The following is an 18,765-nucleotide window of genomic DNA, read 5'->3' on the forward strand; positions in this document are numbered from 1 at the left end:
ACCTTTAAACAGGTCAACATACACAAGGCTGCGGGGCCAGATGGATTAACAGGACGTGTGCTCCGGGCATGTGCTGACCAACTGGGAGGTGTCTTCACTGACATTTTCAACATGTCCCTGATTAAATCTGTAATTCCAACATGTTTCAAGCAGACAACCATAGTCCCTTGTGCCTAAGAACACAAAGGCAACCTGCCTAAATGACTACACACCCGTAGAATTCACGTCTGTAGCCATGAAGTGCTTTGAAAGGTTGATAATGGCTCACATCAACACCATTATCCCAGAAACCCTAGACCCACTCCAATTTGCATACAGCCAAAACAGATCCACATATGATACACTCCACACTGCCCTTTCTCACCTGGACAAAATAAACACTTATGTGAGAATGCTATTCATTGACTACAGCTCAGCGTTCAACACCATAGTACCTCAAAGCTCGTCACTAAGCTAAGGATCCTGGGACTAAACACCTCCCTCTGCAACTGGATCCTGGATTTCCTGACATGCCGCCCCCAGGTGGTGAGGGTAGGTAGCAACACATCTGCCACGCTGATCCTCAACACTGGAGCTCCCCAGGGGTGCGTGCTCAGGCCCCTCCAGTACTCCCTGTTCACCCACGACTGCATGGCCAGGCATGACTCCAACACCATCATTAAGTTTGCAGACGACACAACAGTGGTAGGCCTGATCACCGACAACGACGAGACAGCCTATAGGAAGGAAGTCAGAGACCTGGCCGGGTGGTGCCAGAATAACAACCTATCCCTCAATGTAATCAAGACTAAGGAGATTATTGTGGACTACAGGAAAAGAAGGACCGAGCATGCCCCCATTCTCATCGACGGGGCTGTAGTGGAGCAGGTTCAGAGCTTCAAGTTCCTTGGTGTCCACATCAACAACAAACTAGAATGGTCCAAATACACCAAGACAGTCGTGAAGAGGACACGACAAAGCCTATTCCCCCTCAGGAAACTAAAATGATTTGGCATGGGTCCTGAGATCCTCAAAAATGTCTACAGCTGCAACATCGAGAGCATCCTGACTAGTTGCATCACTGCCTGGTACGGAAATTGCTCGGCTTCTGACCGCAAGGCACTACAGAGGGTAGTGCGTACGGCCCAGTCCATCATTGGGGCTAAGCTTCCTGCCATCCATCTACACTAGGCGGTGCCAGAGGAAGGCCCTAAGAATTGTCAAAGACCCCAGCCACCCCAGTCATAGACTGTTCTCTCTACTACCGCATGGCAAGAGGTACCGGAGTGCCAAGTCTAGGACAAAGAAGGCTTCTCAACAGTTTTTACCGCCAAGCCATAAGACGGCTACCCTGACTTACCCCCCCCCCCCCAACCCCTCTTTTTATGCTGCTGCTACTCTCTGTTTATCATATATGCATAGTCACTTTAACTATACATTCATGTACATTAGAGGTCGACCGATTAATCGGAATGGCCGATTAACAGGGGCCGATTTCAAGTTTTCATAACAATCGGAAATCGTTATTTTTGGACACCGATCTGGACAATTCTTTTTTTTACACCTTTATTTAACTAGGCAAGTCAGTTAAGAACACATTCTTATTTTCATTGCATATAATCGATGCAATGCAGGGGGATGATCTAACAAAAGTGCATTTGCGAAAAAACTGTACCTAACCATAAACACGAATGCCTTTCTTAAAATCAATACACAAGTATATATTTTTAAACCTGCATATTTAGCTAAAATAAATCCAGGTTAGCAGGCAATATTAACCAGGTGAAATTGTGTCACTTCTCTTGTGTTCATTGCACGTAGAGTCAGGGTATATGCAACAGTTTGGGCAGCCTGGCTCATTGCTAACTAATTTTCCAGAATTGTACGTAATTATGACATAACATTGAAGGTTGTACAATGTATTAGGAATATTTAGACTTAGGGATTCCACCCGTTAGATAAAATACGGAACAGTTCCGTATTTCACTGAAATAATAAACGTTTTGTTTTCGAAATGATAGTTTCCGGATTCTACCATATTAATGACCAAAGGCTCATATTTCTGTGTGTTATTATGTTATAGTTAAGTCTATGATTTGATATTTGATAGAGCAGTCTGACTGAGCGATGGTAGGCAGCAGCAGGTTCGTAAGCATTCATTCAAACAGCACTTTCATGCGTTTTGCCAGCAGCTCTTCGTCGTGCTTCAAGCATTGCGCTGTTTATGACTTCAAGCCTATCAACTCCCGAGATTAGGCTGGTGTAACCGATGTGAAATGCCTAGCTAGTTAGCAGGGTGCGCGCTAATAGCGTTTCAAACGTCACTCGCTCTGAGACTTGGAGTAGTTGTTCCCCTTGCTCTGCATGGGTAACGCTGCTTCGAGGGTGGCTGTTTTCGATGTGTTCCTGGTTCGAGCCCAGGTAGGGGCGAGGAGAGGGACGGAAGTGATACTGTTACACTGGCAATACTAAAGTGCCCATAAGAACATCCAATAGTCAAAGGTATATGAAATACAAATGGTATAGAGAGAAATAGTCCTATAAATACTATATTAACTACTACCTAAAACTTCTTACCTTGGAATGTTCAAAGGAATCACCAACTTTCATATGTTCTCATGTTCTGAGGAAGGAACTTAAACGTTAGCTTTTTTACATGGCACATATTGCACTTTTACTTTCTTCTCCAACACTTTTTTTTTCATTATTTACACCAAATTGAACATGTTTCATTAATTATTTGAGGTTAAATGGATTTTTATTGATGTATTATATTAAGTTAAAATAAGTGTTCATTCAGTATTGTTGTAATTGTCATTATTACAAATAAATAAATAAAAATCGGTACATACCACCTCAGAGATCTTGGCTAACCGGGCTATCTGCATTGTGTCCCACCACCCGCTAACCCCTCTTTTACGCTACTGCTACTCTCTGTTCATCATATATGCATAGTCACTTTAACCATATCTACATGTACATACTACTTCAATCAGCCTGACTAACCGGTGTCTGTATGTAGCCTCGCTACTTTTATAGCCTCGCTACTGTATATAGCCTGCATTTTTACTGTTGTTTTATTTCTTTACCTACCTATTGTTCACCTAATTCCTTTTTTTGCACTAATGGTTAGAGCCTGTAACTATGTATATCACTGTAAGGTCTACTACACCTGTTGTATTCAGCGCACGTGACAAATAAACTTTGATTTGATTTGATTTCAATAAAAATGCCATGTGTGTCTCTATCACCTACAATACAGTCCTTAAATGTGAATTACCATCAAATCTGGAGGGAAACATGATGGGGATGTATTCTAATTTGCAGGCTGAGAATGTTGTGGTAATATTAGGTCACACTTAAATATAAAATCTTCTTGAAATGTTCTGAAGACCTCCAAGACAAAGTAAAATGTATATTGAGTGAACATCAATGGAATGTCATGTTAAACCTAAAACAAATACGCTATGAACATCATAAAAACTGACTTACAACATTAAGGGAATGTCCTGTGTCACCTAATTTAAACAATGTATGAACGTCACAACTGAGCATTTTTTGTGTTTTGTGAAACTATCTCTTGTAAGGTATCCACACTGTTCCCACAACTTAATTACATGTTCTGGGAGCCTTTAAAGAACTCAGGTAGGCTGTTTGGTCAACATTCCTGCAATATCAAAGGCATGTTTTGTGTACCCTGATAGAAACATGATCTGAATGTCAGCTCAACTGGACAGTTTTGGGAACATATCTCTTGTAAGGTATCCACACTGTTCCCACAACTTAATCAAACATTCTGGGAACCTTTAAAGAACAGATTATGTGTTATAGGAACATTCTTGCAACATCAGGCGAATGTTTATATAAAATTCTATAATCATCACCACGACTGGACAGTTTTTGTGTTATGAGAACATTTGCTGTGACCTAATGAATGTTCTGGGAACCAAAAACAGGCTTAATGTTTTACACAAACATACATACTTTTGGGGAATGTTCTGTGGTGGTTGTTACAGATGTTGTACACAACATTTGAGTGAATGCTAGAACCTTCCAAGGATATTTAATCTAAAACATTTTTTATTAATAAATTGATTTTATCAAAATATTCTCTGAATATTTTTGGGATGTTATCATCATAATGTTAGATAAAACCCTAATTAGAACTTAATAGGAATCTTAGCTATTGTTCTGGGAATGTGTCCAGTTTGCTGGGCAGTCTTCCATTGCAGTGCACGGAGTGATGTGTATTCATATTCAAGTCTTTCGATAGAGTCGATTGGATCAACATTGGATTCAGGTAGGCAAATGCTCAAAGCACCTCTGTTGGACTAAACTGGATTTACTCCTGTGTAATTGAAACCATCCAGACCGACAATCCAGAAAGACCAACAGTGTCTTCAGAAACTATTCATACCCCTTGACTTATTCTACATTTTGTTATGTTTCCAGACCGACTATCCAGGCAGACCTACAGTACATATCTGAGTGGGATGGTATTAATCAAAGAGAAAGGGATAGACATGAGAAGAGAAAGAGAGTGAGACAAAAAGAGGGCAGGGGGGGGGGGGGGGGGGGGGGATAGAGACAGACCCAGAAAAACAGAGAGAGAAAGAAAGAGGTAGACCTCTTTTGAAAGACTTGAATCTAGCAAAGATCCTGAAAAACACCCAGACACTCCTTGCCTCTCGGACCCAGCCCTACTTTATCAATGCCATATATAGCTCACACCACACCCGACCGAGCTTGCAGTGATATTCCATGAGTTTACACATCCAGGCATCCACCTATATCACAGTTCAAACTGTGGTCATTACTGTATGTGAGGGAGTGGACGTTAAAGGCTGTGATGGAGGATGAGAGGTGAACTGTACAGGAAGAGTTGAACCCGGGTTTTTGTGTGTGTTTGGTATGTTGTCACAGTTGGATCCAGTTCAGAAGAACACAAGTGACTTTGAGGGAAGCTCTCAGGGTTCAGCAGGGGAATCTTAAATTGATAGGCTAGTCGCAACAGTAAACTTGGCTCTCCGAAGTTGTTATGGAAATATGGATGTAGATATTGGTACAAAATGTGCCATAACCTTAAAAAATATATAGTTTTGGAATATACAGTGTTAAGTTACAGTCTTATTCTAAAATTGCTGAAATATTTTTTTCCCTCATCAAGATTGAACTCTTTTGCCTGAATGCCGAGTGTCATGTCTGGAGAAAATCTGGCACCATCCGTACAGTGGAGCATGGTGATGGCAGCATCATGCTGTGGGGAGGTGTTTCAGATGCAGGGACTGGGAGAATAGTCAGGATGTAGGGAAAGATGAACGGTGCAAAATAGAGAGTGATCCTTGACAAAAACCTGCTCCAGAGTGCTCAGGACCTCAGACTGGGGAGAAGGTTCACCTTCCAACATGACAAAAACCCTAAGCACACAGCCAAGACAATGCAGGACTGGCTTCGGGACAAGTTCTGAAAGTCCTTGAGTTCCCCAGCCAGAGCCCGGACATAAACCAGATCGAACATCTCTGGAGAGAACTGAAAGAATACTTATGTAAATACTTATGTAAATGTGATGTTTCCGCTTTAAATGTTTTATACATTTGCAACGCCTGTTTTTCCTTTGTCATTTTGGGGTATTATGTGTAGATTGACGAGGGGATTTTTTTAACATTTTAGAATAAGGCTATAACGTAACAAAATGTGGAAAAAGTCAAAGGGTCTGAATACTTTCCAAATATATATTCTTACACATGATATGTTCATGTGCATTGCCTTCAGCTAGGTAATGAGAGTACAGTAAACTGAGAGGAAGTGGATTTATTACATTTGCAGTGCAGATATGACATTCTGCCTTTTGACTATGCTATCACTAAATGTAGATCTACGTCTGTGGGCCAAGGTCATTCAATAAACAGCCAAATGTTCCATGAGTATTTTCAGCTGAACCAATAAGACCCTTGGTCCCTGACGTTGTGCTATGCCTATGACATTTTCAAATGGCTTTCAATTCCTGTACAATTAAGGGTGCGGTGAGGATGTGATATAGAAAAGCACATTGCAGCTGTTTACTTAACATTGAAACATTCACCATACCCTTATTTACAATAGATAACTAAGAGAAACATGGCTTCCTCTGCTGGAGGCCCCTCCCCCCTCCTGATATGTGGGTTGTTTGAGAACTGAAGCATGTCCTTGGTATGCTGGTCAAATACTGCACCACCCTGACGACAAATACAGACACGTCCAAGTTGTTGGCCATAGTTAATGCATCAGCAATGCCCAAGCATGTACTAGGCACATCAACCATTTTCAATGCATCCAATGGAGAAGAATGATCATCTGGATTGTGCAGGGCAGGGCATATAAGAAATCACCCCAGATGGAAGATTTTTGCAATGACACTAACAGGATTTCTTACAGCTCACTCTACCATTAAGGGACATGCCATTACAAGGTTGTCAGTTTGTGAAAGGTGGTTACCAACCAGACTGATTTATTATTATGCTATCTCCACCACTGAATGCATTAAAGGTAGATAGGTATAAAAACAAGAAGACATTGAAAATCCCTTTGAGCATGGTGAAGTTATTAATTACACTTTGGATCATGTAACAATACGCCCAGACACTACAAAGATACAGGTGTCCTTCTGAAACAGTTACAGAGTTTAATGGCTGTTTTAGAAAAAAACTGAGGATGGATCAACAACATTGTAGTTACTCCACAACACTAACCTAAATGACAGAGTGAAAAGAAGGAAACCTGTACAGAAAAAAAAATATTCCCAAACATTCAAACTGTTTGCAATAAGGCACTGAAGTAAAACTGCAAAAAATGTGTCAAAAAATGTTACTTTATGTCGAAAGTGTTAAAACAAAGTGTTATGTTGGGGGCAAATTAAACACAACACATCAGAGTACCACTCTTCATATTTTCAAGCATGGTGGGGGCTGCATCATGTATGCTGGTCATCGGCAAGGACTAGGGAGTTTTTTAGGATGAAAAGAAAAGGAATAGCGCTAAGCACAAGCAAAATCCTAGAGGAAAACTTGGTTCAGTCTGCTTTCCAACAGACACTGGGAGACAAATTCACCTTTCAGCAGGACAATAAACTTAAACACAAGGCCAAATATACACTGGAGTTGCTTACCAAGACGGCATTGAATGCTCCTGAGTAGCCTAGTTATATGTTTTACTTAAATCTGCTTGAAAATCTATGGCAAGTCTTTAAAATGGCTGTGTAGCAATGATCAACAACAATGAAATACAAGATGGCAGCATGTCAAGTTGTTTGTCTGTGACTAGTACATTTTAACCTACTAATAACCTATTTATTTATGGTTGAGTAACTTCCTTGTTGTGTAGTGCAAACTATTTTGTTTTTGCTGGTGTAAAGATCACGAGTCTCTCTCAACTCGGCACTTCATTACTTGAAGTTTACCAAAGTAACCCTATCTCTGGCTGGCCTGAGTTCCTTCTTCATCCGCGGAGTGTCTCGTCCAAGTTGCTCCTTTTTGCTCTGGCTCTCAGTGGCAGCTCAACAATCCCCAACCCGTTCTCTCAATCGACCTCAACACCCAATCTACTCACACGCGCAAATACTCACATTCAGACTCATACATACACGCTGTCCCTCTCTCCCCTTACCTTCGTTGGCCTCTATTTTTTTTACATTTGTTAGAGAAAATGACCATTTTCATGTTATTGCTTTGTGCACTGACTTTACTGAACTCTGGAGAAAACGAACATAGCCACTGGGTGAGTACATCTGACAATGTGCTCTCCCGTCCATTTTGTCTGCAGGAACTCGCTCTTTTTCACTCGGCCCACTCGTCCAAGTGCCGATGTATTTGTGGCATGACGTGAACAGTACGAATGTGTCACTACCAAGGTCTGTCTAATGGTTTTAAATTACTATTTTGTATTGTCTGGAAACTCACTTGTAGAATTCGCTTGCGGTACGTCTCTTAAAAAAGAGAAGCCGTGCAAGGTTATTAAACCGAGGTGCCAAGTTATTCTTCTTTTGTTGATATCAGGTAACGTGCAACCTAACCCTGGCCCTGATATGCAATGTCTCCAAACCCCCTCTGATTCTAAATCAAGATCTAGTTTTGGTATTTTTCATTTAAAAGTACACAGCCTGTTGTCAAAAATTGATGGGGTTAGGATTTGGGCTAAATCAACTGATGCTGATGTAATTGTGTTTTCTGAAACCTGGCTCAGCAAGTCTGTTTTTGATAAGGATATTTTGTTTATCACACTGATCGAGTTAAGAAAGGTGGGGTTGTGGCTATATATGTAAAAACTAAATTCCCCGTAAGTGTAGCAAAGTCTGAAACTATTTGTAAACAGTTGGAATTTCTTGCTTTGAATATTGAGGTTTCAAAGGGCCTCTCTATAACTGTGATTGGCTGTTATGGCTGTCCCCCCTCTGCTCTCGGTGATGCATTTTCTTCTTTGACGCACCTTATGTTTAAACTTCTTTACAGTGAAATTATCTTGATTGGTGATCTCGACTGGTGTTGGTTGAAGTCGGTGTCTGATGATTTAAAAATGTTTTGTAATTCTATGAATCTTACCCAGTTGATTAACTCACCCACTCTCCTAAATCTTAAATGCCCAGATACATTTACCCTGATTGATTTGATATTGGCAAATGTTCCACATAAATATTCTGTGGTTGGTGTTTTTTGTAATGATTTAAGTGACCATTGTGCTGTTGTTGCTGTTAGAAATACTAAGGATCCTAAGACAAACCCACGTTTATTCGTAAGAGAAATTTGAAGTGTTTTAATGAGCAGCCTTTCTTTCATGATTTGTTTATTTTGACTGGAGCAGAGTGAGTTTATCCCTGATGTGAAAACTGCCTGGAAATTCTTTCATTATGTTTTTTTTCCAAATAGTAAACAAACATGCCCCATTCCGCAGGTTCAGGGTTAAAGGGCGGGATAATCCATGGTTTTCTTCTGAGCTGTCTTGTATTATTCACGACCATAATCTAATTCACGGAATCACACTTCCAGTGGGTCAGAAGTTGACATACACTAAGTTGACTGTACCTTTAAACAGCTGGGAAAATTCCAAAAAATGATGTCATGGCTTAGAAACTTCTGATAGGCTAATTGACATCATTTGAGTCAAAACAAAACAAAACAGATGGCATCATGAGAAAGGAAAATTATGTGGATATATCGAAGCAACATCTCAAGACATCATTCAGGAAGTTAAAGCTTAGTCGCAAATGGGTCTTCCAAATGGACAATGACACCAAGCATACATCCAATGTTGTGGCAAAATGGCTTAAGGACAACAAAGTCAAGGTATTGAAGTGACCATCACAAAGCCCTGAGATTAATCCCATAGAAAATTGTGGGCAGAACTGAAAATGTGTGCAGGCAAGGAGGCCTACAAACCTGACTCAGTTACACCAGCTCTGTCAGGAGGAATGGGCCAAAATTCACAAAATTCAAGTTATTGTGGGAAGCTTGTGGAAGGCTACCTGAAATGTTTGACCCAAGTTAAACAATTTAAAGGCAATGCTACCAAATACTAATTGAGTGTATGTATACTTCCAACCCACTGGGAATTTGATGAAAGAAATAAAAGCTGAAATAAATCATTCTCTCTACTATTATTCTGACATTTCACATTCTTAAAATAAAGTGGTGATCCTAACTGACCTAAAACAGGAACATTTTTACTAGGATTAAATGTCAGGAATTGTGAAAAACTGAGTTTAAATGTATTTGGCTAAGGTGTATGTAAACTTCCGACTTCAACTGTAGGTAAATGAGATATTTCTGTATTTCATTTTCAAGAAATGTGCAAATATTCCTCAAAACAGGTTTTCACTTTGTCATTATGGGGTGTAGATTGTGTGCAGATGGGTGAGATTTTTTTTTTACTTAATCAATGTTATATTCAGGACGTAACACAGCAACATTTGGAATAATAAGGGGTGTGAAAAGTTTCTAAAGGCACTGTATATGCGACTAAGGAATGGCTTGGTGGTACTTCAATTATCCTTCCATTTATCAGTGACAGGGTAGTAAAACTAGACGCATTTAGGAGATACCGTTAGGGCTCAAAGACATGTTTGATAGAAGTGTCAGTGTTCATCAATCAAGGAACCAAGAGTGATTTCTGCCCTATTGATTTCAAAGCTGTTGTGGTAATGCATAACTTATAACAGTGATTTTATAAGCACTTATAACTAGTGTTGCACGGTTTACCGAAACTTTGGTACTTTCTCAATACTAAAACATGAACAACGGTTCGGTACGAGAATTTGTGTTACTTTCGGTACTTCTGTCAAATGTGTCTCACAGATCAAGCCTGTATCTGCGCAACAACCCCTATTTATAAAGTGCACCATGCCTGCTCCACTTACTCATTACTAGCCTGCACTGGGAGTCTGGGCTGCATCATGTTAGTTCCCCACTCACGATACGCAAAAGTTAACACACCTGAATAATGCAACACGACAGCAAAACAATGTCCATATAGGCTAGAACACTTTGAAATGGAAGAAGATACTGGTAATTTCCAGCTTTGTAGGCTAACTTTCCTTGCTAGCTGATAGCTAAAGCTAACATCACTTCACCACCCTAGCATTTATGCAAAATATACTGATTTCAAAGCTGATTGCCACTAAAAACTTTATTAATTCACTTGTTCGGTCTCTCTTGCACATCTCTCCCAAAGATGATCTACTGCCTCAGCAAACTGACTGCTTTGACAAGCTGCCCCCTTCTTGCCTCGTGAATGACCTCATGACTGGTTAAAGAGACTACTTCTATGCAAATGTTGTTTATCAGTACAATAAAATAAGTCTCAAGTGAAAGGGAAACAGATTGTTTGTCATCTGTAGCCCCATGAAATCAGCCAAAACAAGATCAATAACTCAATGCATGCACAAACTCCTATTGAATGTGAATTCACCTGTATTTTGGATAGGCCTAGGCTACATCTTGATATACCCACTATATCAATATAGATTTACCATTCAAATAAATTAACATTATGTTGTAGTTAGATTGGTAAAAACAACGTCAAATTGATTGTATGATCGTACAATTGATTCATTAAAGCATACATGGCTGTGTCTGAAAAATGTTGAAGTAAAAAAAATTCTAATGTAATGATATTGAACTCAAAAGATGTCCAATGATTGAACAGAGCAGTAGCTGAGTTTCTGTCTGGATCAGTTACCATTCTGTGACTTTGGTTAATATACAATTTTTTTGTTGTTGTGGTATCGTTTTGGTATCGAGTTCCATGATGGTATTGAAGTCAGAATGATGGTGATAACTACATACACTAATAGGCCGTACTTCGTGAGGCAAAACAATGAGTTGAAGATTAATCTCTAGGACAAGCTATTAGACTCTAGGTCTAACACTAATGAGCACACCATAAGGGGAGAGTACATTACCTTTCTGTAAATGAATAATGTCCGGGAAGTTGGCGAGGAGGCCCTGGTAGAGCGACAGTTTGTCCAGCATGTGGAAGAGGTCGTAATTAGGTTGCTCGGCAAACATTTCACCAATGTTCTCGTATGTGCGTCCTGTGTGGGAGATGGCAGTGTTGAGGGATTCCGAGCAGTGGGGAGGGTCCAGCATGAACGCCTGACTGACATTCTGGAAAGCGTTCCCCAGACGCTGGAACTCCTTCCGGAAGCCACCGAGGTGCTTCCGCACCAGTTCCGAGGCCACGTGCGTCAGCTGCATGACGCTGTCGTCCATTTTCTTGGTGAAGGTCTTGAAGGAGTCCACACGTTCCTCCACGTCCTGCAGGTCCTGGTGCTCGTTGGGGATCTGGAAGGTAAGCATGAAGTTGGCTCCCATCATCTCGTCCTTCTCCGCCCGCCGTTTTCCCAGCTTCCACTGCTTGTCATCGGCACACATCAGGAAGTGCTCAAAGCCCTCATACTGCGACAGGACCGGATGGCTGGTCATGTGGTCCATCCAGAGAATCAGCCGCCTTTTGCGCTTCTCAATGAAATCGTCCCCAAAGCGCCCCGTTGCCTGTTTCTCGGGCAGGTGGGGTACCGAGATGATGGTGAACTTGTGCAGTAGACGATTGTACAACCAGTCAAAGTGCTTGTAACGCCGGTACACAGGCCTCGCATTGTGGCTCGGGGTCACCCGATAAGATATGTAGGTCTTGATGCCTTTGAACTTGGTCTGCTTGGTGGGGTCCTCGATGGAGCAAGAGAAAGGTGTGGGGCTCTCTTTCCATTGAGGCCCTTTGGGGCCCATCGCAATGGTGTATGACTCGGCTATCTTAGCGTTCATGGGCACATCGCCCAACACAAATGCTTCCACCCCTGAGCGGACAAAGCTGGAGAATCTGTTCAAGTTCCTGCCTACCATACTGCCCTTCCGCGAGCTGGAGATGCTGTCCTGCCTCTCCATGTAAGGTTTGGCACAATAGTGGACATTGGGGTTGTTGGAGTGGGGGCTCTGATGGGAATGTCCATTTGTGCCACTGGGGTCATCATCGTCCACCACTGTGGAACTGTCATCCCAATCATCCCAGTCATCATCGTCATCGTGATAGTAACCCTGTTGCATGTGAAAGGGCGTGTTTGCTGTAGAGGGGAAATATGAGGAGCCATTGCCGGGAGAACCCTCCGGGCTTATGGAGCAGTCTGTCATGTTGGAGTTGGAACGAGGGCGGATTACTTCCACATAAGAGGCTGGGAAGAGACCTTTCTGTCCTTTACTGTTCTCCCCTTGTAACCATCCATCCACAGAGTTATTGTCAAAGATAACCAGTTCTTCATTCTCCTTTATGCTGATCTCCTCTTTGTTTTCACTTTGGAAAGTGAAGAGTGCCTTGCCTTTCATCGACATTTTGACTCACTTTTGACATCAAAAATCAGCTGACTATCATATGCACACTGCCTAAAATCATTGTGATTCTGCTACCCTTGAGCACAACTTGTTAACACATGTTGTGCAAATAGGTGATCTCTGAATAGCTGAACCATAACCCTACTATTTCATCTAATCTCAACTCTAGTCACCCAACAAATCAATAAGAGAAGGAGAGAAAGAGTGACTTGAATGACACAAAGTGTCAAATGACACTAATACTGATACAAACTACTAATTTCGAATGTGTTCATGCACTATAACATGATAATAACCTTAGTGCTTTATCTACTCTCTTAAAAAATAACTAGTGCAGTATACAGCTGGGTATGTTTACAACTCAATTACACAACTGTCCTGTGTTGTTTTCTATACTCTACCAAGAATCTTGTCCATCTTTTTAGTAGGCCTATGGACTGTATATAAAAACAGTCAAATCGAATTGCAGATGGTTTTCAGTGGTAGTGAGGATCAATTCCTGAACACGTACAATTAACAGAATATGGGCTATTTCCAATGGAATTCTTACTGCAAATTTGAATTGCAAACTTGGTATATTGCTAGCATATGCCATGCACCCACTGCCCACTACATCAGTACCATATTCTTATTGATAGCATTACGTTACCTTAGCCTAAACGTTTTCTTTGATGTCCAATATTTTCCTTCAATACTTGAAACTGCAATATAACTTGCGGGCTTCGCAACTTGTAACTCCTCAGTCCTCGGCTCACGGAAGCATTGACATCGGTTTATCCGAAAATGTGTTTCCACCAAGAAAAAATTGCAAACATGTGTCTGTCTATTCGTTGTAATCCTGATGAATCGTTACATTGTTATCCTTGCGTGATGTGATCCTCGAACAAAAGACTTGCTGTACATATGATCAAACATTATCAACATTGTTTGTTCCCAGCACAAAGACAAAGTGAAATAGTTTGTTCCCAGTACAAAGACAAACTGCCCGGGGTGGAAGAAAGCATTCAGACCCGATAGAGATGACTAGCCTAATGATTTCCCAGTCTAATGCAATCCGGTGTTGATACACATTCCTTCCGAAACTTGCTCCAATTCCCCCACAAAACAGGTTCTTGCGCATGTCCTCTTTGTTGCCTTGAATTAAAAAAACATGAAGCATTATTAGCAAGTGATAAGGGTACGCGACTTAATGCAAAGCATATGCCATTATATTACTATCCGTTTTGTAGCAAAGTAACTTTTGTCATGACGTTAGGCATGGACAATAGAGAAACTATTTGTTTTCTTCGTTAACGTCCTTAATAATTCACTATTTGAAACGCAAGAAATCAGCTCTACACTGCCCCTAGCATGAGAAACATAACATGAAGTAACTCGGTCATTTTAGTCGTTGACCTGCTGGTGCTGTCCGCAAGGAGTCCTTACAGCAGGATTAAAACAAGCGCCTCCGGCTCAGCGGATCCAGAGACGTGCTCCGACAACCACTTTTTTGTCATATGCGCGCAAGAAAATAGATCATAAGCATAGAGAATACAGAATACATGTTTAGAACTGATAACTGACCGCATGCTCTAAGACTGACTGCCTGACTGCTTCTCACCTGTGCAGTCCAAACACTTAAAAGACACACCCTATCCCCTCAGCCCTCAAATGAAGTGGACACTTCTGATGACGTTTCATGACGTCTGACGAGTACACACTTGCAGGGCAAAGAGCGATGGAGGAGGGGGGCGCTCAAGATGGCGACATGAGAGGGTGTAACATTTCTAGCTGAGGAACAATTTCAGGGTATTCTCACAAAGTTTATAGTTTTAGACTGCAGTTGCAATTTTTTTTTTCACACAAAATTATATCTAACCATACAATGTAGCTATTTTGAATAATTGTGTAATTAATCAAACCATTGAAATATATTTTTGACGATTTCCAACTAACAAGCTAATGTAAACTCACCATATTCCGTACAAATGTGCGCAACTGCGACTCTTTATAGTGTTTTATTTACATTTTAGAGGCAATAAGGTGATAAGTTGGACCTTCTCACTACCACGCATTAGATTCGCTTCCCCACCCGCCATTTTTATAAAGACCAGACGGAGCTCGTTGCCTTCTTGAATCATGCAGAAACGGGCAGCGTGGAGTTCATGTAATTGATTCTGTTGGAAAATTGAGAAATTGTGCTTTACAGTGGCATTGACATTACAGTTGATCTGGAAGTATTACGTTTTTTGGGTGCTAAAATAAGGTCAATTGTATGGACCAAGGCGATGTACAAAAGTGAGTGAGTTTACGTTAGCTGTCGACAAGTTTCAGCGTGTGTAGTTAAGTTAGCCTGCTAACGTCTTCATAGCTAGTAGCATGGAATCAGGACATGACCAAACTGTTGCTGAGATAATGGATGTTGAAACTTCCAAGGATAAAAGAGGCATTGTTGAAACTCAGATGCTTGCAGTGTAAAAAAGGGGGGTGAATGTGATTCATACCCGAATACCCCAACCAAGGAGCAACTTCCAAAGAAGCTGAGAAGTGAACCATCAATGAGCCATCTACAGGACAACATCGTCCGCATCCTCACGGCTAAAATCAAAGAGAGTGCAGATGACATCATGAATTTTGTGAAAAAGAACACTATCATATCGTTAACCTGAAGAAATCAATTGATTTCAATGCTGAGGAAGTAAAAACTCTGAAGCAGCAGAACGCAACATTGAACATTCAGGTTGCAAAGCAAGGAGAAGAAACTCACTGAAATGGAGTCAAAGGTAAACGAGAATGACCGGTATAGTCGGAGATGGAATCTTCGAATTTATGGAATAGCAGAAAAATCTGAGGAGAACATCAAAGCAAGAGTGAAGGACATTTGCAGGGCAATAGTCCCGGAGGAGGAAAGAAATGTTGTTGCAGGTTCTCTGGATGTAGTGCACCACCTGGGTAGGCTGAGAGATGGGGACAACAACCAGCCACCACGACCAGTGATCATTAGATTCATCTCCAGGACAGTGAGGGATGTGACATGGAAAAGTGTAAAGAAAAATGACTATTTAAAGAAGAACAACCTGAGGTTCAAGGAAGATCTGACAGCATTTGACAAAGAAGCTCGGAATCGTCTGTGGCCGATGATTGAGAGAGCAAAGAAGGAAGGGAAAAGTGCATACTTTGCGGGAGCCAAGGCTTTGTTCATGGAAGGGAAATTCACGCTGACGCCTAGCTTGTTGACTGCTGGATTTATCAAGTGAGTTGTGCAGGACTGAGTTTTATTTGCATCTGATAAAACTTTATATTTCTTGAGGAAAGAGCATTGTTTGTGTGAGCCAAACTGTTTTTCTACATTTATATATATCTTTTATGTCAGGGAAATTCGCACTGGCACTTAATGTTAGCTTGATGCCTATTCATTTTTACCAATCTATGGTACAATGTTATTTGCAATTGTATAAAAATATTTGTTTTTATTTGCAACTAGTAAGAACTTTTCTTTTTGTGAGAACCCGATTCATGTGAACGTATGCAAGTTTAATATTCTTCATATAGTCACTGTGATAGTAAATGTCCATTTCTGTTTTTTCTATTAATGCCAGGGGAATCCGTAATATTTTGAAAAGGAAATCTTTATTATTGTATTGTAAGGGTGAGAGTGCCGAATTTTATTTAATTCATGAAACTCCTGCCTGTTCCACAGATACTGCGTTTTGGAAGTGTCAATGGGGGAATGATATTTGGTTTTCATTTGGTACTAATCGGTCAGCAGGTGTCGCTATTTTAAAAGGCAACTTTAAGTCATGAAGCAGATAATACAGGGAGATGGATTATACCACGTTCAATAATAATACAGGTAATAATACAGGTAGATGTCAACCACATTCAATTCATTGTTGTAAATACTTATGCTTCCAATAACAAGTCAAGTAACTATTTTATTTGGAGACATTGAGAGGAAAATAAGTCAAAATATGTCTACATTTCCATTGGCCAAAGTAATATGGGGTGGAGATTTTAATACAGTATTACATGATAATCTAGATAGATGGCCTCCTAAGGATAGCAATTATGTTAGTGAGATTAGGAATATATGTATAAGGTTAGGTGTTCTAGATATTTGTAGACATAAGACCCCAGATAAGTTTATGTTAACATGGAGTACCAAAGATACAATCCCGTATTGATTTCTGGTTAATATCTGAAGATATGGCTGACAAGGTTGATAAAGTCTCAATTGAACCATCGATTTTAACAGACCACAAAGGGATCTCAATAAACATAAATATGTATGGTTTGTCAACAAAAAAAGTTAGTAAAGGTTGCTGGAAAATGAACAAGACTTTAGTAGAGAATTAAGTATTTAAGAAGGAAGTAGCAGGAATTCATGATAAATACTGGAATTGTGCCTGTGTTATGAATACGTTTGGAAGTTACTGGGAGCTAATGAAATTTGATATAATGCTTTTGGCTATTTCAATGGGGAAAGAAATTGCTCGTGCCAAGAGAGAGAAAGAATATGACATCATAGAGGGAATAATGAATTATACTAAAAAAACTAAACTAACTAATCAGGAATTACTGGAGCTATCATCATTGCAACTGCAGTTAGACTGTATCTACGAGGAAAAGGCCCGGGGAGCGTTTGTAAGATCAAGACGAAAATGGATGGAAGAGGGAGAGAAAAATACAAAATCTTTATTTAATTTAGAAAAAAGGGCAGGCGAAAATACTTCCATATGTAAATTAATGATTAGTAATATTCCCAATGAAAATCCAAAAGAAATCTCTCAGCATGTTGCCCAGTATTATCAGAATCTGTATACATCAGCCCAGCCAACTTCCAATATGGATCTTTTCTTAGAAAATGTAGCAAACATTGCTAAGAAGATAGATAATGATTTCAGGGATTTTGTGATGATGAGTTATCTGAAATTGTGATAAAAGACTGTATTAAAGCCTTAAGGACAATTGGTCCCCTGGAAATGATGGTTTAATAAGCAAGTTTTAAAAGCATTCAATGATAAATTTGTTCCTTTCATTCTTGCTATGTTTCACGAATTAATTGAAAATGGGGAGTTACCGGCTTCCTTAAAGCAAGGTATAAATAAGGATACTCTTTACATAGACAACTGGAGACCCATTAGCCTGATGAATAATGATGGGAAATTATTTGCCCTTGTATTTGCTAAGAGGTTGAAACAAGGCTTGCATCATATAATTGATGAAGAACAATCTGGTTTTATGCATGGTCGACACATTAGTAATAACATCAGGTTGATCTTAGATACAGTGCCTTGCGAAAGTATTCGGCCCCCTTGAACTTTGCGACCTTTTGCCACATTTCAGGCTTCAAACATAAAGATATAAAACTGTATTTTTTTGTGAAGAATCAACAACAAGTGGGATACAATCATGAAGTGGAACGACATTTATTGGATATTTCAAACTTTTTTAACCAATCAAAAACTGAAAAATTGGGGGTGCAAAATTATTCAGCCCCCTTAAGTTAATACTTTGTAGCGCCACCTTTTGCTGCGATTACAGCTGTAAGTCGCTTGGGGTATGTCTCTATCAGTTTTGCACATCGAGAGACTGAAATTATTTCCCATTCCTCCTTGCAAAACAGCTCGAGCTCAGTGAGGTTGGATGGAGAGCATTTGTGAACAGCAGTTTTCAGTTCTTTCCACAGATTCTCGATTGGATTCAGGTCTGGACTTTGACTTGGCCATTCTAACACCTGGATATGTTTATTTTTGAACCATTCCATTGTAGATTTTTCTTTATGTTTTGGATCATTGTCTTGTTGGAAGACAAATCTCCGTCCCAGTCTCAGGTCTTTTGCAGACTCCATCAGGTTTTCTTCCAGAATGGTCCTGTATTTGGCTCCATCCATCTTCCCATCAATTTTAACCATCTTCCCTGTCCCTGCTGAAGAAAAGCAGGCCCAAACCATGAT

General features: G+C 40.3%; 1 protein-coding gene across 1 annotated transcript in view; it reads right to left on the bottom strand.

The window, feature by feature from the left end:
- LOC110525320 (sorting nexin-33-like) overlaps nt 1-14,440 on the bottom strand; it is a 30,024-nt gene extending 15,584 nt beyond the window's left edge. Inside the window, exon 1 of the mRNA XM_021605344.2 lies at nt 11,408-14,440. Coding sequence (XP_021461019.1) covers nt 11,408-12,830 — 1,423 coding nt within the window. The 5' untranslated portion in view covers nt 12,831-14,440. The remainder of the gene's footprint in view (nt 1-11,407) is intronic.
- Nucleotides 14,441-18,765: the final 4,325 nt, after the last annotated feature.

The sequence above is a fragment of the Oncorhynchus mykiss genome, chromosome 1, assembly GCF_013265735.2.
Source record: "Oncorhynchus mykiss isolate Arlee chromosome 1, USDA_OmykA_1.1, whole genome shotgun sequence".
In the NCBI taxonomy this organism is placed as follows: Eukaryota; Metazoa; Chordata; class Actinopteri; order Salmoniformes; family Salmonidae; genus Oncorhynchus; species Oncorhynchus mykiss.